Source organism: Chiloscyllium punctatum, chromosome 5, assembly GCF_047496795.1.
Source record: "Chiloscyllium punctatum isolate Juve2018m chromosome 5, sChiPun1.3, whole genome shotgun sequence".
NCBI lineage: Eukaryota > Metazoa > Chordata > Chondrichthyes > Orectolobiformes > Hemiscylliidae > Chiloscyllium > Chiloscyllium punctatum.
This window is the reverse complement of record NC_092743.1, coordinates 64,276,320-64,294,238: the sequence shown is the minus strand read 5'-3', so window position 1 is coordinate 64,294,238 and position 17,919 is coordinate 64,276,320. Positions and strand designations below refer to the sequence as shown.

Here is a 17,919-nt window from a genome sequence, read left to right as displayed (position 1 = left end):
ACTACCTGAAAGGGTGTTGGAAGCAGATTCAGCAGTAAAATTGACTGGTAAATTGGATAGACTGGATAAATATTTGAAAGGAAAACCATTACAGTTAAATGGCAAAAGAGCAAGGCAGTGGAATTATTTGAATTGCTTGACCCAAGAGGGGATGATGAGTACGATAAGCCAAATGACTTCCTACAATAGTTATTGTTTTGATATTCTATACATCTTGAGATGTGCACCATGTATGGAGCAAAAATGCATTAGAAGCAGACATCAAATGCCAGAAATATTATTTGAGTAACAGACTTCACATCAGTATTAAAATGTGTTCCATTTTTGAATCAGAAGTTGAATCCTATATTTAATGTGTGCTGATATTCTGTTTATTTTAAATTAAAGTTCTCTTATTTGTGATAATATGTTTGGTTTTTGGGCAAGTGGTAAAAATATGGGCTCACATTGTCTTTGCTTGGGACATTGGAAAATTAATTCAGTGTCAGAGATTGGGCCAGTTACAGAAGACTTAAGCAGGTAGCTGGATACCTACCCTAGAAATGTTATGTTGATTATGGGATGGCACAGTGGCTAACACTTGCCTCCCTCACAGTGCCAGGGACCCAGTTCAATTCCATTCTCAGGTGGCTGCCTGTATGGAGTTTGCACAGTCTCCCTGTGTCTACATAGGTTTCCTCCGGGTGCTCTGGTTTTTTTCCATTATCCAAAGATCTGCACGTTAGGTGGATTGGCCCTGCTAAATTGCCCATAGTGTCCAGTGATTTGCAGACTAGGGGGATTTGCCATGGAAAATGTAGGTTTTCAGGGATAAGGTAGAGTGGTGGGTTTGGGTGGGATAATCTTTGGAGGGTTGGTGTGGACTCAATGGGCCAAATGGCCTGCTTCCACATTATTGGGATTCTGTGATTCTTCTATGATTAGTATCTGATCTTACTCAGTAGTGTGGCAATAGAACTGACTGAGCATCACAATCGATCCCACTGCTGTCTCTGGACCAAATACCAGCTTAAATCATCCCCCAACCACGCTTCAACTTGCCACATGTCTGAACTGCCTTCTCACTAAAGTTCTTGAGTCCTTGAAAACCTTATTTGAATATCACAAGTCATGTAATAAGGGGATGAATTCTCTCTTTGACTGTTCTCTCCAGTATTTCTTTCACATTGTTGGTTGTGCTGAGGATTTAATTACTTTTAACAAATCGTGAAGGTCAGATAGATTTGGGAATTTTATGGACATTTTAAAAATCTTTAACTCTGTGGTAACTCCAGAAATAGCAGGGCTTGATTTCCAGTATGTTATCCTGTGCGTTGTAACAAGATTCTGAAAGTTAAAGTTTTTGGCCTTTTTATGACTGTATGATTCTATTCAACTACGGTATTAAAGTGCAGATTAGTGCCTTAACTTTTTAATGTAATTATTTTTAAGAGGAAATATGTTTGTATTCTTTTTTACAGAAACTACGACAACCAGGAACAGAATGGCAGAGGCACACCTATTCAGTAAGAAAAGTAGTGGATGGCCTGCTCAACTACGAGGTAGATACCTTGATTTTGAAGAAGTAACAACACTTAACCCCATCATCCTTACTGAATTGGATGATCGAATCGAATGCTAGAGCAAGGGAACACTTGCTAGGAAACAGACTTTGTATTGGGTCTTTTAGTACCCAATTGAGTGAAATTCCTTTGTACTCAGAACCAAATTTTAAATTAGCTGTCTGATCATCTAGCAACTGTAGAGTTATCATTCGGGGTGTTGGTCAGGTAGAACTGGGATTTACAGAATACATTTGAAGACTAACTCTTATTTTTAGGTGAATTTGATGAGAGGCATTATGTGGATGAGAAATGGAAGTGATGGATCCTTAAGCAGACCAGAGAGGTTAGTGTGGAAATAGGAAAGTTATTTTTTGCAACTGATACTTTCACTGTGATTAGATAGGTAAGATTGGAACCAGATGAGTGCAGTACTACCCAGATGCATAACAGGACAGGTGGTGATGGTGTGATTAACTGTATGACAAGCTGTAGACAAATTGAGAAGGATGGAGAGGCCAAACATATCTTGATCACAATCAGTTAGGAAATTATTTGTACATTTTGATATAAGAACTTTGATATAAGTACTGGGTGGAAACCTGAAACAAACACAGAAAGGGCTGCAGAAACTCAGCAGGACTGGCAGCATCAATGGAGAGAGAAACACAGTTAATGTTCTAGATAAGAATCTTATGTGACTTGAAATGTTCACTCTGTTTCTCCTTCCACAGGTACTCTCAAATCTGCTGAGTTTCTCCAGTATTGTTTTTGTTTATTTCAAATAGAGACAAAGAAACATACAAAACTGAGAGCAGGAGAGGGCCATTCAGCCCTATGAGCTTGGTTCAGCATTCTATATTCTCATCCAATTTATTACCCTGTTCTTGCTTTCTCTCCATACTCTTTTTGATCATTTTAGCCCTAAGCTTTTGAACATCTCCACCATTTCTAATGGTGGAATACATAACATTGCTGCAATCAAAACTTGTTTATTTTATCTAGCCAACCTATGTGATCAATCCTTTCTTAGATTGATGTGAATTAATAGTGATTGAGTTTCTGCATATGATTAAATTTTAAAGAAAAAACTATAACTGAAATTTTATTTATATAGTAGAACCACATTTTTCAGCAATACCACTATTAATGTAATTAATGTTTTACCCAGATACTATCAGCAGCCTCTTTGGAAAACAAAGTAATATTCAGTTCAGTATGGCTGTTCTTCAGAACATATCAAAAAGAGTCCTAAGGGGACTCTTAACTTTGTTTCTCTTTCCACAGATGCTGCCAGATCTGCTTAGTTTGTCCAATACTTTGTTCTCGTTCCAATCTTCAGCATTTGCAGTATTTTACTTTTATAGTATTGGTAGCCATTTAGGTAGTTATTTGTGTGATACTTTTTAAAAAAAAATCATGAGATGTGAACTTCACTTGCTGGGTCAGTATTTATTGCCCATACCTCATTGCCTTGAGAAGGTAGTGGTCTGTTTTATTATGAGTTCTTGTGTGTCCTAGTCCTATTCAGGGCTATCTGATATTACAGCGTGACTGATTGGAAGCTGCTGGTGTTCTGTACAGTGACTGCAGATGAGTTTCGAAAGTGACAGTGAGGAGCTCTGGCCCAGAATGCCTGACAATCAGCTTGCACCATCTTGACATTTATGGCAGCAGTCTGGCTGAGAAACAGTTGTAACAGCATTGGTGAGAAAAAAATCACATGTATGCTTCAAAGAGCTGTTGCATTTCCTAATTTGGCAACACAGAAATCTTTATAGTCTGTTGGAGGACTAATTGCTGGAGTGCCGTGGCACCAAAAGTTCCTTTGCACGAATCCATAGTGTTGATAGCAGTAGTCTGAACATGCATGATAACTGCCTTTGCTCAATGTTGGGTGGCTACTGTTTGTGTCACAATGTAAACTGAGACATTGGCCATCAGACACTGCTTCGCTAGTGTATTGATAGAGCTGGTTAGTGATGGTGCAGATTCTGAAGGATGTTGCCTCTTGTATACCAAGTAGGGGATATAGTTTAAAAATATGACAACTTCTTTAAAGTTGAAGTTAAAGACTTTTTTATGGGTTGTTAGTCTGTGGGCTTTCTTTTCCTCCAAGAAAGTAGGGGAACAGGTCATTGAATTTATCCAAGTCTGAATTGGATAGATTTTTGATAGATAAGAGAGTGGAGGATTGAGGATACAGAAGGAAAGTAGAGTTGAGACCCCATTTAAATCAGCTGTGATCTTATCAAATGGTAGAGCAAGTTCAAAGACTATGCTTTTACTGCCTTTTGAGGAAGAGAGTGTCAAAGAATTAGTACCACTCTGAGAGAAAACAAAAGTGACCACTTCTGTCTTCATTAGGCAGTTCTTTATATTCGAACAATGCCGTTACAGATTCCATGCCAGCTCACCCAGAATACACTACGGTAGACATCAAGAGCCATGCTTCTGGATTAGAGTTGTGCTGGAAAAGCACAGCAGTTCAGGCAGCATCATGCTGACATGGAATAAATTTGTAAATATCTATTAAAGTTTCATGACATATTTAAAAAGGAAAAGTTTTCATGAAAATCTATTCTTAACATTTTAAGTACCCTCAAATATGTAACCCTTATGAAAACAATTATTTGTATGCATAAGCCCACAGCCAACCTTTTAATAATATCTTGGAGCTGTCAGTAAAATTGTGAACTTGCAACACCCCATTGTGATAATGGTAGGTCTGGGAAATCAGTCGTGTCGTAGTGATAGTACGAAAAAAAAATTCACAAATGGCTAATGCGGATTTTATTCAACTTGCAGATGTGATCTTGTTTAAATTTTTAAAGGACAAACGTTTTAAGTAAGTTGGCAGCTCAACAGTGCCACAGACATTATTCTCCCATTTTAGATTGGGTCTTAAAAATCAAAATTCACAGCAGGATAAGGCAGTAGCAAAGAATTACTGTGTTTGAACTTTCAAGTAGTCCTGCTGAGTTCGTATTTCTCTTGTGTCAGACACGACCCACCCCTATGCACGTTTGGCAAAAATGGAATCTGTTGTCAGGGCTGGAACTTGGGATCTGAATTTCCAGTATCATTTTGGGATATAATGTGGAGTTTCTTGGACATGCAAAAAATATGTTTTAATGTCTTGTCCCTCCTAACATAAAATGCATAGCTATAGAGTCATAGAGATGTACAGCATGGAAACAGACCCTTCGGTCCAACCTGTCCATACTGACTATTTATCCCAACCCAATCTAGTGCCACTTGCCAGCACCTGGCCCATATCCCTCTAAACCCTTCCTATTCATATACCCATTCAAATGCCTCTTAAATGTTGCAATTGTACCAGCCTCCACCACTTCCTCTGGCAGCTCACTCCATACATGTACTACTCTCTGTGTGAAAAAGTTGCCCTGTGGGTCTCTTTTATATCTTTCCCCTCTTACCCTGAACCTATGCCTTCTAGTTCTGGACTCCCCGACCCCAGGGAAAAGTCTTTGTTTATTTATCCTATCCATGTCCCTCATAATTTTGTAAACCTCTATAAGGTCATCCCTCAGCCTCCGACGCTCCAAGGAAAACAGCCCTAGCCTGTTCAGCCTCTCCCTAAAGCTCAAATCCTCCAACCCTGGCAACATCCTTGTAGATCTTTTCTGAACCCTTTCAAGTTTCACAACATCTTTCCGAAAGGAAGGAGACCAGAATTGCACGCAATATTCTAACAGTGGCTTAACCAATGTCCTGTACAGCAACAATATGACCTCCCAACTCCTGTACTCAATACTCTGACCAGTAATGTTCATTGATTTGGTGGATAGAAAGAACAAAGTCTATATATCTATGGATATTCATTTTGGTTTTCTCTTCATCAAGAGATGAACAAAGGTTCGTGCCATCTTGGTTCCTCTGCATGCCGTAAATGTGACTGGGGGAAAGATGCATTACCATTTGTCTGCAAAGTGATTCGTCATGTCCGTGAATTAGAAACAAAGACTGAAGCATGGTTCAGACAGGTAAGACTGGGAGAAGCAAACTATAGCAAACTATAAAACACAAAATAATTTTGTGTAATTATTTCTTAATAAAGATACAGCTCCTATCGCTGTCAAGGAGTGCAGTGCACAAGACATTTCAATGACCTGACGAGAACTATTATGGGAAACTTTCTCTATCGCATTTCTCTTGAAAGTATTTCAGATAAGATCATCTAATTTGGCATAGACTAGAAATTGAAGCAGAGCTTAAAATTAAATATTGACCTCTTATTAACTATATGGAAATATTAGCATGTTTAATGGATATTTAGAATATCTGCAAAAATAGTGAGGTGAGAGTCAGCTAAAGACCAGAACCTGAATTTCTAATTATTACCTTCAGACCCTAAGACTATAAGAAATATGAACAGGAGTAGGTCATTCACACCTTAGAGAGCCTGCTCCACCATTCAATACAGTCGTGGTTGATCCAACGTTCCTTGTGACCACTTTCCTACCTTTCCCTGTAACCCTCAATTCCCCTACTGATCAAGAATCTATCTAACTCAACCTTAAATATACACAAGGGCTCTGCCTGCCACCCCTCCCACCCCCACCCAACTCCCCCAGCTCTCAGTGGGAAGGAGTTCCAAAGATTCACAACCGTCTGAGACAAGATATTTCTCTTCATCTCAGTCTTAATTGGCACCCCTTTATTCTGGTTCTACATCCTCTGGCCCTAGACTCTGCCATGGGGGAGACATCCTCTCAGCATTTACCCTGTCAAGCCCTTTAAGTATTGCTATATTTTTCGATTAGATCACCTCTTGTTCTTTTAAACTCCAGTGAGTATAGTCAAAACATATAGCCCTTTGCTCCTAAGACAATCCCTGCATTCTGGGGATAATCCTAGTGAATCTTGTCTGAACATGCCTCTGATGAAATGATATCGTTCCATAAATAAGGGGACCAAAACTGCTCACGGTACTCTAGATGATGTCTTCACCAGCACCTTCTACAGATAAGAATTCCTTACTTTTGAACTCCAACCACCTTGAAATAACAGTCAACATTCCATTAGCGTTCCTGATTACCTGTGGCACCTGTTTGCAAGCTTGCTGTGTTTTGTGCACAAGTACCCCAAGTCCTTTGTGTTGCAGCTTTCTGTAGCTTTTCTCCATTTAACAAATACTTTATTCTTTTGTTCTCTCTTCCAAATGAACAACTCCATATTTATACTCCATTTGATCACTTTTTGTCCACCTCCTTAACCTATCAGTATCTTTCTGAAAATTGTTTGTATCTTCTTTGCACTTTGTCTTTCCACCTATTTTTCTGTTGTCTGCAAATTTTAACTACAGTCCATTTGTTCCTTGCCTCCAAGTTATTATTATATATTGTGAACAGGTGTGTCCCAGCACTGATCTCTCTGGAACTCCACTGGTTGCACTTGGCAACCTGAAAAAGAATCCCTTATCCTCAGTCTCTGATTCCTGTCCAATAGCCAATTCTTTATCCACACCAATATGCTATCCCCAACACCATGGACTGTTAAGACTTGACTTTCTGTGCAGTAACTTGTTGAATGCCTTTGGAAATCCATGTACACACACCTACTACCCATTCTGGTTGAGACTTCCTTGTAAAACACTAATAAGTTAGTCAAAAACAAATTTCCTTCCATGAAGCCATGCAGACTCTGATTAGACTATGATTTTCCAAATGATCATCTGTTGGCAGTCATGAACGTTGATTGTAACTGTTGGGGAAGGATTTTAAAGAGGATTCCTGAGTCCCATGTTAAGTCAAACTTTACTCAGACCTCCCTACCAATGCAACGTGGGAAAGGCATCTGGAAACAAATTCCAAGACAATCTTAATTCTCCCAATAAACTACAGGATATTTGTACATTCTGCATTACAATGATTATATGCTACATCGAAATCAGCACTTTCCACATCCCAAGAGACCGTTCTACCCCTTTTCAGACATTTGCCAGCTGCATTGTACTGAATGGGTGCTGTTTGGTATCTTGCGAAGCTGCAATTATTTATTTTCCTGGTGTCATTTTGATTAAGTAATGTTTTGCAATTTCCCCCTTAGAATGCTGCCTGCTTTCCAGTATCCTTTCACAAGATTAACTGTTTGTACCTTTTGTTATGTCATTCAGTCCGTGGTGTTTATACCATTCATCATATGTCCTCTGGTCCTTTGATATTTACACTATTTGTCCTTCAATATCCTCTGGCGTGTTTGAGGCTTCTCTCTCCTGTCTACAGCCAGTTGTCTAGAGTAATTCAGCTAAATTCCTTAATGTTAGTTTGTTATAATTTCAGAATACCTACATGGATAAAATGTTATGGGCACTACTTAAAAAAAACTTTGATTATGGTGGGTCAAACTTTCCTTTCTGTACTTTAGTAAGTAACAAACTTTGGACGAGTTGGTACCAGGCACTTACTGAGGTTTTTCAAGGGTACTCCTTATTAAGACTATCTCCAGGAATCTGATTAAATTCCCTGATGTTTAAGACACTAAACCTACAGAAAATTAAAAATACTACTATCATATGAATCTGTGTACATGTATATGTCCTTATAATTCCCAAAGGGTCTTAATTATAGTCCAGTTTCTCCCTTTCTATCTAGATTAAATAACAAGTTTTAAATTGGCTTGCTACAAGGTTTCCATCCCAGCTTCCCTTATCAGAAATGCCTGATGTTTACATTCCTTTGCTCTTTCCCACTAAAGTGAGGCACTCCTTAACTGGTTGCCATGTGTAATAATACCATGATTGTGGAAACTGTTTTGTTCAACCTTTCAGCCATCTTGTTAGCTAAGATCACAGATGACCATTTTATGTTACTTTCAGCCATAGTTAATTCCAGTAACTGACTTTTTTCTTGAATTTGATCACATCTTTTTCTGTTAGCTTCCAGCACCTGTACAATCAGAATCCCAAGAAACAAGTCTATCTTCAGAAAGTACAAATGGGAATGGTGAGAGGTGAGAACATTAGATCGGGGAATATTTTATTAGTTTTTAGGAGCAAGATGATGTCTTTTCAAGGAATATTTCAGTCCAACAAGTTGTATCTTAAAGTTCCTCAATCTTAAAACTTTCATGTGTTAATGCTCTTTACAGAAGTGTTCTCAAACAAAATGGAATACAAACTGCTTAAGGAAAGATTGGATATGGGGGAAGATGTTCAAAAGCATCATCAGAGGTAGATTTTAAAGAGTGTTTTAAGTGACCAATAAAGATACAGACTTATCAGGAAGGGAAATCTAAAACTTAGCGCACAGTTAAAATAGCTCAAGAGGCTAGAGTGGTAGGTGCACAACTATTTTCGTGTAGGGTTGGAGGTACTTATTCTGAAGGGAAAGGGTAATCAAGTAGGAATTTGAAAACTCATGGATGAAAATTTTATGACAGTCTCCTTTGATTGTCTAAAATTCAGGTAGTAGATCAGCAAGGGGGTCTTTGTGTTTTGGCAGCAGCATTTTGAGTGATGTCTAATTCATGGTTAATTATTGGTTTCTCTGAGAATGTATCTCCTAGGTAATCATGATCATAATTTGATTGAATTTCACAATCAGTTTGAGGAAGAGAACAGTAGACGTAAGATTGGTGTCTTTAACTTAAATAAGGGCAATTATGACGGCATGAAGACAGAATTGATTAAAGTGCACTCAAAATTAGGTTAAAGGATGGGTTAGTAGAAATGCAGTGGTAGATGTTTAGGAGACTTTTAGAACGTTTAGAAAACATACACTCTAGCAAATGAGTCTTTGGAATTTCTTCTCAAAAGGCAGTGGATGCAGAATATTTAAATATTTTAAGGCAGAGCTTGGTTAGGGATGAAAGATTATCAAGAGTATGTAGGAAAGTGGAGTTGAAGTTAAAATTAGATTAGCTATAATCTTATTGAATGGTGGAGCAGTCTTGAAGTGCAGAGTGACCTACTCTTGTTCTTTGTTTGTGTGTTTGTAAGAAAGATTCTATGCGAAGGATGCACAATGGGATAATTACTTAACCTTGTCACATTACACAATACCAAGTCTATATAATTTGCTGTTTGTTTCTTAGACAGCTTCTGGAGACTATCAGTCTAATTTTCCAGTTTGTGAAAATTTACAATTATTGAGTCCCTCGGTCCCAAGTACCTAATATTTCTTCTTGTATACTTTGTCCCACATTGTAGTTACTGTTGAGGGGCCTGTAGAGCACTCTCACTAATGACTACTACTTCCACTATTCCTCATCCCCACCCAAACTGACTCTATATCTTTGGTCTTCTCCTGAAACAGGATTATCTCTGACTGCTGTGCGAACACCCACCTTTGTCAGTGTTACTCCTTTTAAGTAACTTTCTATTTTGTTTTTTCAGGACCCGATCCTTGTCACCCTGCAGCCACATCTTCATAATGGCTATCAGATCATACTTATTTATGTCAATGTATACTTGTAATTGGTTAATTTAATTTGAGTGCTATTTGCTTTCAGATATAGAGCCTTTAATTTTATCTTCTTAATAATATCTAGTCTTGATTGGTGCATTCCTAGCTTCTATTGCAGACTGTAAAAACTCATGGTGTAGGGGGTAACATTAGCATGGATAGAAAGTTGGTTGGCTGCCAGTAAACAATATAGAACATAGAAAGGTACAGCACAGAACAGGCCCTTCGGTGCAAAATTTTGTGCTGAGGATTAATCCTAATGTAAAATAAAATAATATGTACAAATACATCTTTGGCAAGATGTGACAAGTGGAGCCCTGCAGAGGACTGTTGAAGCATCAACCTTCTGTCAATGACTTGGAGTTTAAGATGGTTAGTTAAGTAGTCATTGGTTGTCAGGGGTGGATAGGAACCTGGGAACCAAAGTGCAGACTGACCTGCCATGAACTTATTGAACAGCAGACAGGACTGTGGGGTTCTACAATCTACTCTTATTTTGCATATCCTTTTCAGAAACTTAAACTGATTTCAACTGCATCTCAGTTGGTTTCCATGGACACTACCATTGACTTGTACTTTGGTAGCAGCAGGTGGTCAACATTGCCTCATAATATTCCAGCAAAGGTCTTTTGAAGTAATTTTCAACTGTACAATAACTATATTTATGTGAGGTGAAGAAGAAAAGTTTCCAGCAAGAAAGCTGTGTATATATCTTTATATTAGGCAGCTTAATGCAAAGTGAGCCAGCCATTCATTACCTGTGAAAGCAACAGTCAGTAGTTAAAAAGGTTACAGAAGCAATCACAGTCTAGACCTGCCTGTAGAAGGTCAAGCACTCGACATAGTAGAAAGTACTGAAACATTTCTGCAACATGATAATGATTCATAGCTGTTTACCTCTGATTTAAAGGCTTTGTTCATGATAAATAGTTTTTTTACATACAGAAATGTGGTCCTTTAGTTTTCTATTAACTGTGATGACTAAACCTTTCCTTCAAGTAAATTAGGGACTTTGTATAATTAAGGGGACACAATGGCCTAGCTGTGTTATTGCTAGACTATTAATCCAGATAGGAGACAGTGAGGTCTGCAAATGTTAGAGATCTGAGTTGAGTGTGTGTTGCTGGGAAAGCACAGCAGGTCAGGCAGCACCCAAGGAGCAGGAAAATTGATGTTCGGGCCGGAGATTAGTCCAGATACTCCACTAATGTTCGAATCCTGCCACGGCAGATGTAGGAATTTGAATTAACTAAGAGTTTGGAATTAAGAATTATGAAACCCTTGTCAATTGTCTGAAAAACCCATCTGGGTCATTCATGTCCTTCAGCTATGGGAAATTTACCAAATCAACTGATCTAAGCCCTCCAGAACCTTAGAAAGGTGTTTGACTCTCAACTGCCTTCTGAAATGGCCTAGCAAGCTTTGCAATTGGATCCGTTGCTATGAAATCTCAAGGAAATTAAACTGGACTGACCACTTGACATTGACCTAGGCACTGGAAAAGACCTAAGCAGAATCAGCCCTGTTGACCCTGAAAAGTTCCTCCTTACTCACATCTGGGGGATAGTGCCAAAATTGGAGGAGCTGTCACATAGACCAGTTAAACAACAGCCTGACATAGTCACACAGAATTGTGTCTTAAAATGTCTGAGATACCATCATCACCATCCCTGGACATGTCCCATCTCACTGGCAGGACAGACTGAATTTGCCTTTAAATCAGGGAATTGTCCTGAGAGTCCTTACCATTGACTCCAAACCCCACGCCGAGTTCTCATGGCTTCAGGTTAAACATGGGCAAGGAAGCCTCCTGTTGGTGTTGTGGACCAGACCAAACCCCCATCAATATATATCTAGACCCTAACTTCTATTTAAAAGCAAACGTAAGGTGCTGTGTTCCAGATGTAGTTTGACTGGTTACACTATTCAGCATTAAGCACTTTATTGTTACCCTGCAGTTAAAATACAATCAAAAGAAAGAATTGATATAACTTTAATTCTACTGGGAAACTTAACAGAATAATAGATTATATAACCACGAAATAATAATAGTTCCAATATAGTAAGATCCCATAAACACACCCTTGACATTCAGTAAAATTATATCCTAAATAGATTGTCTCACATACAATGTTTCTCCAGTCCAAGAGGAAAGAACATCAGGAGAAAATTCTGACTGAGAGAAAACTTGAGCGTTTTGCTGTAGCAACGATTACTGAAAGCTAAATTAAACCTCGGTTTTGCTGGAGACTTACTCCGCCCATTCATGCATGCCTTGTTAAATATTTAAAATAAACACCCAGAGATTTCACAAGCTGTGTATTCTATTGGCTTGGGCCAGACAGCTTGGTACTGATGGCTCAAACCCTGTCCAAAAAAAAGGCCAAAAAAAGTTCTCTTAAAGCCATAATATTGTTTATACCTCAGCCTTTTTTTTAAAGAAAGGAACCATCAATATACAGTTATGGCTTCATTTATAAAAACCTTTAGTCTTGTGCCACAAGTATGCAATACATATACATTACATTGAGTCTAAGCATGCAAACATTCAATACTGCAGTCTATTTCAATCTATTTCTTCTGCCACTAAAAACCTTCATCTTCCTTCCACGGTCATGACCATGCGTCTACAATTGCATTCTCTCATCCTGACACGTGTATAATTTTCAAATTAAATGACTATAATAATAAACTCCATTTGAACAGTTTGGTACTTTTAATTTTTCCAAAAATATTAATGGATTACGATCAGTATAGACAGTTGTCTCCGATACATTACTGGTCACATAAATGTTGAAATGTTGCAATGCCAACATCAAAGTCAAGATCTCCTTTTCAATTGTGGAATGTTTCCATTGGTGAACATTCAACTTTCTGGAAGAATACGCAATAGATTTTTCTACCTCCTCATCAATGTTTTGCAAGATTATGGCGTGGTATGTAAAGCTCAAAGCCTCACTTCAAAACAAAAGGACAAAATGCACCTCTTAAAACCATAGTATCGTTACACTGGTCACCACATGCTGAATTGGACTCCTCCACATCGAACTACACTTATTGGAAAAAAAATAATGCACAGAGCTTCCTAAGGTTGGTAGTAGAAGCAGTATAATTAATCTCTTCCCCTCAACTGAGGGTAAAGTAACCCAGTTCCCATGCTTGGTAGGTAAAAGTTAGATTTTATTAGGTAGTGTGTCAGGTAAGGTTTGGTTGATGATATCGTTGCTATCTCGGCTCAAATGTGAAGGATGGCTATTTGCCATGGTACTATTATACAATTGTACATGAATGTGTGAAGTGGAAGAAAAGCAAAATGTTGTAGAAGTGCTTGATTACAGTTAATTTTAATTTTATGGACAAATTAAATGTTAAAAAATGGATATCAATGTTGAAAATATAACTTACATTTATAAATATATGACCAACAGTATTCAAAATGTAAATGTTTCTCTCTTTAAGGCTTGCATTTTATAAAGTCACAGCAAGTATGCACGGTTATTTTATTATGATATTGTTAAATATTTGCTACAATGTATTTATTAGCAATTTTATTCTAATTCTGTGTTCTGTAGATATGTAACCTCTGATACAGATGTATCAGATCAAAAATTTTCCAGTGAACTTTGTGTTCAAGGTGTTGGACTTGATCAAAAAGGTATGACTATTATAACGTTGTCGATTATACTTGTGTGAAGATTGTGTCAAAGAAGCAATTAAAAATAGTCCTTTTAAAATTAAATGTTAAATATAATTAAGTTTTTGTGTATTAAATGTAAGTATATCTCTTTTTAAGCAACAATTTTATATTAATGATGATAAACAATAGAAAATAATAATAGGTTTTCTGATATAATCATGGCTGCAGAATTCACTGGTATTGTTTGTATTAAAGTGGTATCCATGATGTGCCATCTACAACTGAAGTTGTTTTGGTGAGAGACCATCGTAAACATTATAGTGTAGACATTGGGAGTATGCAGTGTAGGAAGATTGTGATGCCAATCAGTTGTAATACTGATTTGACACCAGTACTACTGTTATTGACCTCGCTACTCCTGTTAACACTGTGAAAGACACTGAGCAGAACATGCATTCTACAGCATATTTTGAGGTTAGCTGCTGATTCTGCTGACTCTGTCTGAGGTGCTAAAACTGGAGTGAGTTTGACGGCTGTGCCAAGTTGATTAAGATTTTTGTTCTGATGTCAAAGATTCTGGTCAGATCAGTTGTTCACAGTCTGGAATGTTGTAGTTATTATAAAATTTTAGAGCAAGATTGATTAGAGGGAGCACAAAAGAAAACAGTTATTGAAGGGGGAAGAGGAGGTAACGGAGAAGATAGACTCTGAGTAGAAAATCTTATCCACTCAGGATTTTCAGGAGGTATTTTTCTTACCTCAATCCAATTCTGCACATCAATTATTTTTCTTGCAGCAGCTGCTCTTTGAAATCTCAAGAGGGGTCACCGAACAAGTAATCCAGAGACTCAGGCTAATGTTTGGAGAATATGGGTTTGAATTCCACAGTGACAGTGTTAGTTAAACCTAGTTCAAATAACAACAATGTAATCATTGTTAAGCAATGTAATAACCCATCTGCCTTCAGAGAAGGAAATCTACCATCCTTGCTGGCCTCGCCTACATGTGACCTCCGACCCACAACAATGTTGTTGATTCTTAACTGAACTCTGAAAAAACCTAGCAAGCCACTCAGTTCAAGGGCAATTAGTAATGGGCAATAATTCTATTCTTGTCAGCGACTTCCACATTCAATACAAAAATTAAGAATAGCAGATCTGCAGTTGCTGAGGAAGGCAAAGAGTAATGTTGTTGGTAGGTATGAAGGTAATCAATGGGATGAACTTTTGTATTGGTATCCTTCTACGTTGGAATATGCAACCAATTTGACATCCTCCCAGTTCACTGTCCATTGCTGCAATAAGGCATTTTATCTATTGATTCTGAAGCAGGTAAACTCTGTACGAAGCTTTATCAGTTTAGTGAGCTTTCCTAGAGTGTAGAGTGACATCACCTGTACACTCCTGGCTTCACAGACATCATATGTAAATCCGAATTTCTAAGTAACTGCAAAGAGTTTCAATTGCTGAATACTTAGATCGTATGAATCCATGCTCAGCAAATCATGAAGGTATGTTTGATATTCTGACAGTGGTAATAGTACCTTTATTTCTATTACCTCCAGACTTGAGGCACTAGACAATCCAGAAGGTATTCTGTTGAAAACCAGGTCTATTGGCTTCCCAGTTTGCTCGTACATCGACTGAAGTGTTATATTGTGCACCATACATAAAATGAGAATTATGCTACCAAGCAAAGCTTTATCGAGCAGACTATTGGGAAGCTCACGTAACAGTCCTATTGTTCAGACCATTTGAGGGAAGCTCTGCAGTACTCACCGTGGAAAGGATTACTGCACTATTTAAAAGCTGACAGTCATTGTAAATGCTGTTTACAAAGCTATTTGTTCATGCATTGGATAGGTAGAAGGTTACAACAGATTAATCGGAACCTGGGAGTACATGAGAAGGGACATTCAGCGGGCAACCTCTAGCTGATTGGTTTTTGAAGTGTTGTCCCTTTGTTGATGACAAATGCTTTCTGTCTGCCAACAGCTATCGGGCAACTGAACAGCTTGTGGGTGAATGCTTAATCAGAATTTTCAATCCTGACCATAGCAAAGCTGCCAATGTGGTGCGTTTATTCAAGAAGTGATAAAGGTATAAATCAAGAAACTATAGGCCAATCAGTCTAATTTCAGGGAAGGGGAAATTATTGGACGCAATTCTGAGGGACAGAATTAATCTGCACCTGAAGGGCAGTGATTAATCCAGGCTAGTCAACATGGTTTTATTAAACAGAGGTAATGTCTGACCAGCTTGATAGAGTATTTTGAAAGGTGACCAGGTGCGTAGATAAAGATAGATTTGATGTAGTCTACTTGCACTTTTTGTTTTGGACCAATAAGGTTTGATAGGAGACTGATAGTGAAAGTAAGCGACCATGGGATCTAAGGAAATTTAGCTAATTGGATCTAGCATTAGCTAAGTAGCAAGAAGCATTCTTCTTTCTCTGGTTGAGGGGTGTTTTTGTGTGACTGGAAACCTGTGTCAAATGTGGTTCTGTAGGGATCACTGGAGGCCTCGCTGTTTGTGAAGTGTATATATAAATGATTTAGACTTGAATGTAGAAGCCAGAAGTGTTCCAAAAAGTAGTGAGGTGTTAAATATTGAGGAGGTTAGCTTCAGATTACAGTTGGGCTGGTCAGATGGGCTAATTAGTAGCAAATGGAATTCAATCTGGATAAATGTTAGATGATGCACTTGGCTATGACAAATAAGACAAGGGAGTATATGATGACTGGTAGAACACTGGATCAGAGGGACAGGTAATTCTTATGTAACACACATTTATTAAATGCAGTTTATCTGCAACACGATTTTGAATGCCAGCTTTTTTATAAAACAAACTTCCGTTTGCTGTTACGTGATTCTCATCCCCGGCACGAGGTGACGTGTTGCGTGGAGGACTAGACTCTGCATTGGCATCACATGATCAGTTGGCTCATGCGCTTTCTCGTCAAAAGCTTCATGAAAGGTATTGTGAAATGTTTGTACTAGTGGACTTGAAAAAGCATTATGAAAACGTCTACAGCCTGAGGACAAGAAGCTGGGAGCAAATTGTTAATTTAAAAACTTACAGTTGAGATAAAATTGAAATTTCACTGGAATTGACTAATAGTAAAAGAACAGTGTTGAGGAGCAGTTTGAAACGTGGCTTTGTTGTTTGTATTAAGGGCTTTTTCTTTCTTTTTGATTAAAAAATATAGTCATGGAGATGTACAGCATGGAAACAGACCCTTCGGTCCAACCCGTCCATGCCGATCAGATATCCCAACCCAATCTAGTCCCATCCGCCAGCACCCGGCCCATATCCCTCCAAACCCTTCCTATTCACATACCCATCCAGATGCCTGTTAAATGTTGCAATTGTACCAGCCTCTATCACTTTCTCTGTTAGTCCATTCCATACATGCACCACCCTCTGCGTGGAAACATTACCCCTTAGGTCTCTTTTATATCTTTCCCCTCTCACTCTAAACCTATGCCCTCTAGTTCTGGACTCCCCCACCCTAGGAAAAAGACTTTGTCTATTTATCCTATCCATGCCCATCATGATTTTGTAAACCTCTATAAGGTCACCCCTCAGCCTCTGACATTCCAGGAAAAACAGCCCCAGCCTATTCAACCTCTCCCTATAGCTCAAATCTTCTAACCCTGGCAACATCCTTGTAAATCTTTTCTGAACCCTTTCAAGTTTCACAACATCTTTCTAATAGGAAGGAGACCAGAATTGCACACAATATTTCAACAGTGGCCTAACCAATGTTCTGTACAGCTGCAACATGACCTCTCAACTCTTGTACTCAATACTCTGACCAGTAAAGGAAAGCGTACCAAACACTTTCTTCACTATCCTGTCTACCTGTGACTCCACTTTCAAGGATCTATGAACCTGCACTCCAAGGTCTCTTTGTTCAGCAATACTCCCTAGGACCTTGCCATTAAGTGTAAAAGTCCTGCTAAGATTTGCTTTCCCAAAATGCAGCCCCTCACATTTATCGGAATTAAACTCCATCTGCCACTTCTCAGCCCTTTGGCCTATCTGGTCCAGATCCCGTTGTAATCTGAGGTAACCTTCCTCGCTGTCCACTACCCCTTCAATTTAAAGAATATCTGCAGACTCATGAATCTGTTTCAGTGACAAATCACTATGGTAACCAACTGCAAAAAAAGCCAGTATGGGAGCTTGGACATAGTCAGTCAGTTGCTCGGGGTAGTCAGAATCAGGAAACTCTGCACATAGTGAATAAGGGAGAGAAAGGTGGGTGACACACTGTTACTTTTGGTGCATGTGTGGAGATGTCCTGAGG

The 17,919-nt window shown here is 38.5% G+C and overlaps 1 protein-coding gene across 6 annotated transcripts in view; it reads left to right on the top strand.

Annotated features, from left to right (window-relative positions):
* Positions 1–17,919, top strand: part of ccdc178 (coiled-coil domain containing 178) — a 379,630-nt gene that overhangs the window by 1,535 nt on the left and 360,176 nt on the right. For all 6 annotated transcript variants that reach the window (XM_072570453.1, XM_072570452.1, XM_072570451.1 and 3 more), the window contains exons 2-5: positions 1,461–1,541; positions 5,409–5,548; positions 8,443–8,516; positions 13,543–13,625. In XM_072570453.1, coding sequence (XP_072426554.1) covers positions 1,484–1,541; positions 5,409–5,548; positions 8,443–8,516; positions 13,543–13,625 — 355 coding nt within the window. In that variant the 5' untranslated portion in view covers positions 1,461–1,483. The remainder of the gene's footprint in view (positions 1–1,460; positions 1,542–5,408; positions 5,549–8,442; positions 8,517–13,542; positions 13,626–17,919) is intronic.